The sequence below is a fragment of the Numida meleagris genome, unplaced genomic scaffold (assembly GCF_002078875.1).
Source record: "Numida meleagris isolate 19003 breed g44 Domestic line unplaced genomic scaffold, NumMel1.0 unplaced_Scaffold432, whole genome shotgun sequence".
NCBI classification, from domain to species: Eukaryota; Metazoa; Chordata; class Aves; order Galliformes; family Numididae; genus Numida; species Numida meleagris.
In genome coordinates this window covers 31378-32865 of record NW_018364650.1, presented here as the reverse complement: position 1 = coordinate 32865, position 1488 = coordinate 31378, and the positions used below count along the sequence as shown (strand labels likewise).

At 65.6% G+C, this 1488-nt stretch overlaps 1 protein-coding gene across 1 annotated transcript in view; it reads right to left on the bottom strand.

Annotated features, from left to right (window-relative positions):
• Positions 1-1236: 1236 nt before the first annotated feature.
• The window catches only part of LOC110391643, a gene marked incomplete at its 5' end in the record, with an annotated part of 16789 nt that continues 16537 nt past the window's right edge, over positions 1237-1488 (bottom strand). Inside the window, 1 exon segment of the mRNA XM_021383596.1 lies at positions 1237-1364. Within this exon segment, the coding sequence (XP_021239271.1) occupies positions 1237-1364 (128 nt within the window).

The window sequence follows — 1488 nt, the reverse complement described above, 5'->3', positions numbered from 1 at the left end:
TGGTGGGACCCCGATATGGGTTGGTGGGTTGGGGTCCCCTGGTGGGACCCCATAACGGGTCCATGGGTTGGGACCCCTTGGTGGGACCCCATGGTGAGACCCCATGGTGGGACCCCATAATGGGTCCATGGGTTGGGATCTGCTGGTGGGACCCCATGGTGGGAGCCAGGAATGATTCCACAGGTTGGGGTCCCCTGGTGGGACCCCGTGGTGGGACCCCGTAAGGGGTTGGTGGGTTGGGGTGCCTTGGTGGGATCCCATGGTGGGAGCCTGGAATGGGTCCGGGGGTTGGGGTCCCCTGGTGGGACCCCGTGGTGGGAGCCAGGAACGGGTCCATGGGTTGGGGTCCCCTGGTGGGACCCTGCAGTGGGGCCCCATAACAGGTCCATGGGTTGGGATCCTCTGGTGGGACCCCGTGGTGGGAGCCCGGAATGGGTCTGGGGGTTGGGGTCCCTTGGTGGGACCCCATGGTGGGTCCTTGGGTTGGGACCTTGTGGTGGGACCCCATGGTGGGACCCCGTAATGGGTCCGTGGGTTGGGGTCCCCTGGTGAGACCCCGTGGTGGGACCCCGATATGGGTTGGTGGGTTGGGGTCCCCTGGTGGGACCCCGTGGTGGGACTCCGATATGGGTCCATGGGCTGGGACCCCGTGGTGGGACCCCGTAAGGGGTTGGTGGGTTGGGGTGCCTTGGTGGGATCCCATGGTGGGAGCCTGGAATGGGTCTGTGGGATGGGACCCCGTGGTGAGACCCCATAATGGGTCCATGGGTTGGGACCCCGTGGTGGGACCCCGATATGGGTTCATGGGCTGGGATGCTGTGGTGGGAGCCCAAAATGGGTCCGTGGGTTGGGGTCCCCTGCTGGGACCCCATGGTGGGACCCCATAATAGGTCAGTGGAATGGGACCTCGTGATGGGATCCCATAGTGGCTCTGTGGGCCAGGGTCCCCTGGTGGGACCCCATGGTGGGACCCCATAATGATTCCACAGGTTGGGGTCCCCTGGTGGGACCCCGTGGTGGGTCCTTGGGTTGGGACCTTGTGGTGGGACCCCATGGTGGGAGCCAGTAACGGGTCCGTGGGTTGGGGTCCCCTGGTGGGACCCCATGGTGGGACCCCATGGTGGGACCCCGTAATGGGTCTGTGGGTTGGGGTCCCCTGGTGGGACCCCCTAACGGGTCCATGGTTTGGGAGCCACGGTGGGACCTCGTGGTGGGACCCCATAATGGGTGCGTGGGTTAGGACCCCATGGTGGGACCCCGATACGGGTCCATGGGTTGGGACCCCGTGGTGAGACCCCATAACGGGTCCATGGGTCGGGATCCGCTGGTGGGACCCCCATAATGATTGCACGGGTTGGGGTCCCCTGGTGGGACCCCATGGTGGGACCCCGATACGGGTCCATGGGTTGGGACCCCATGGTGAGACCCCATAACGGGTCCATGGGTTGGGACCCCATGGTGAGACCCCATAACGGGTCCATGGGTTGG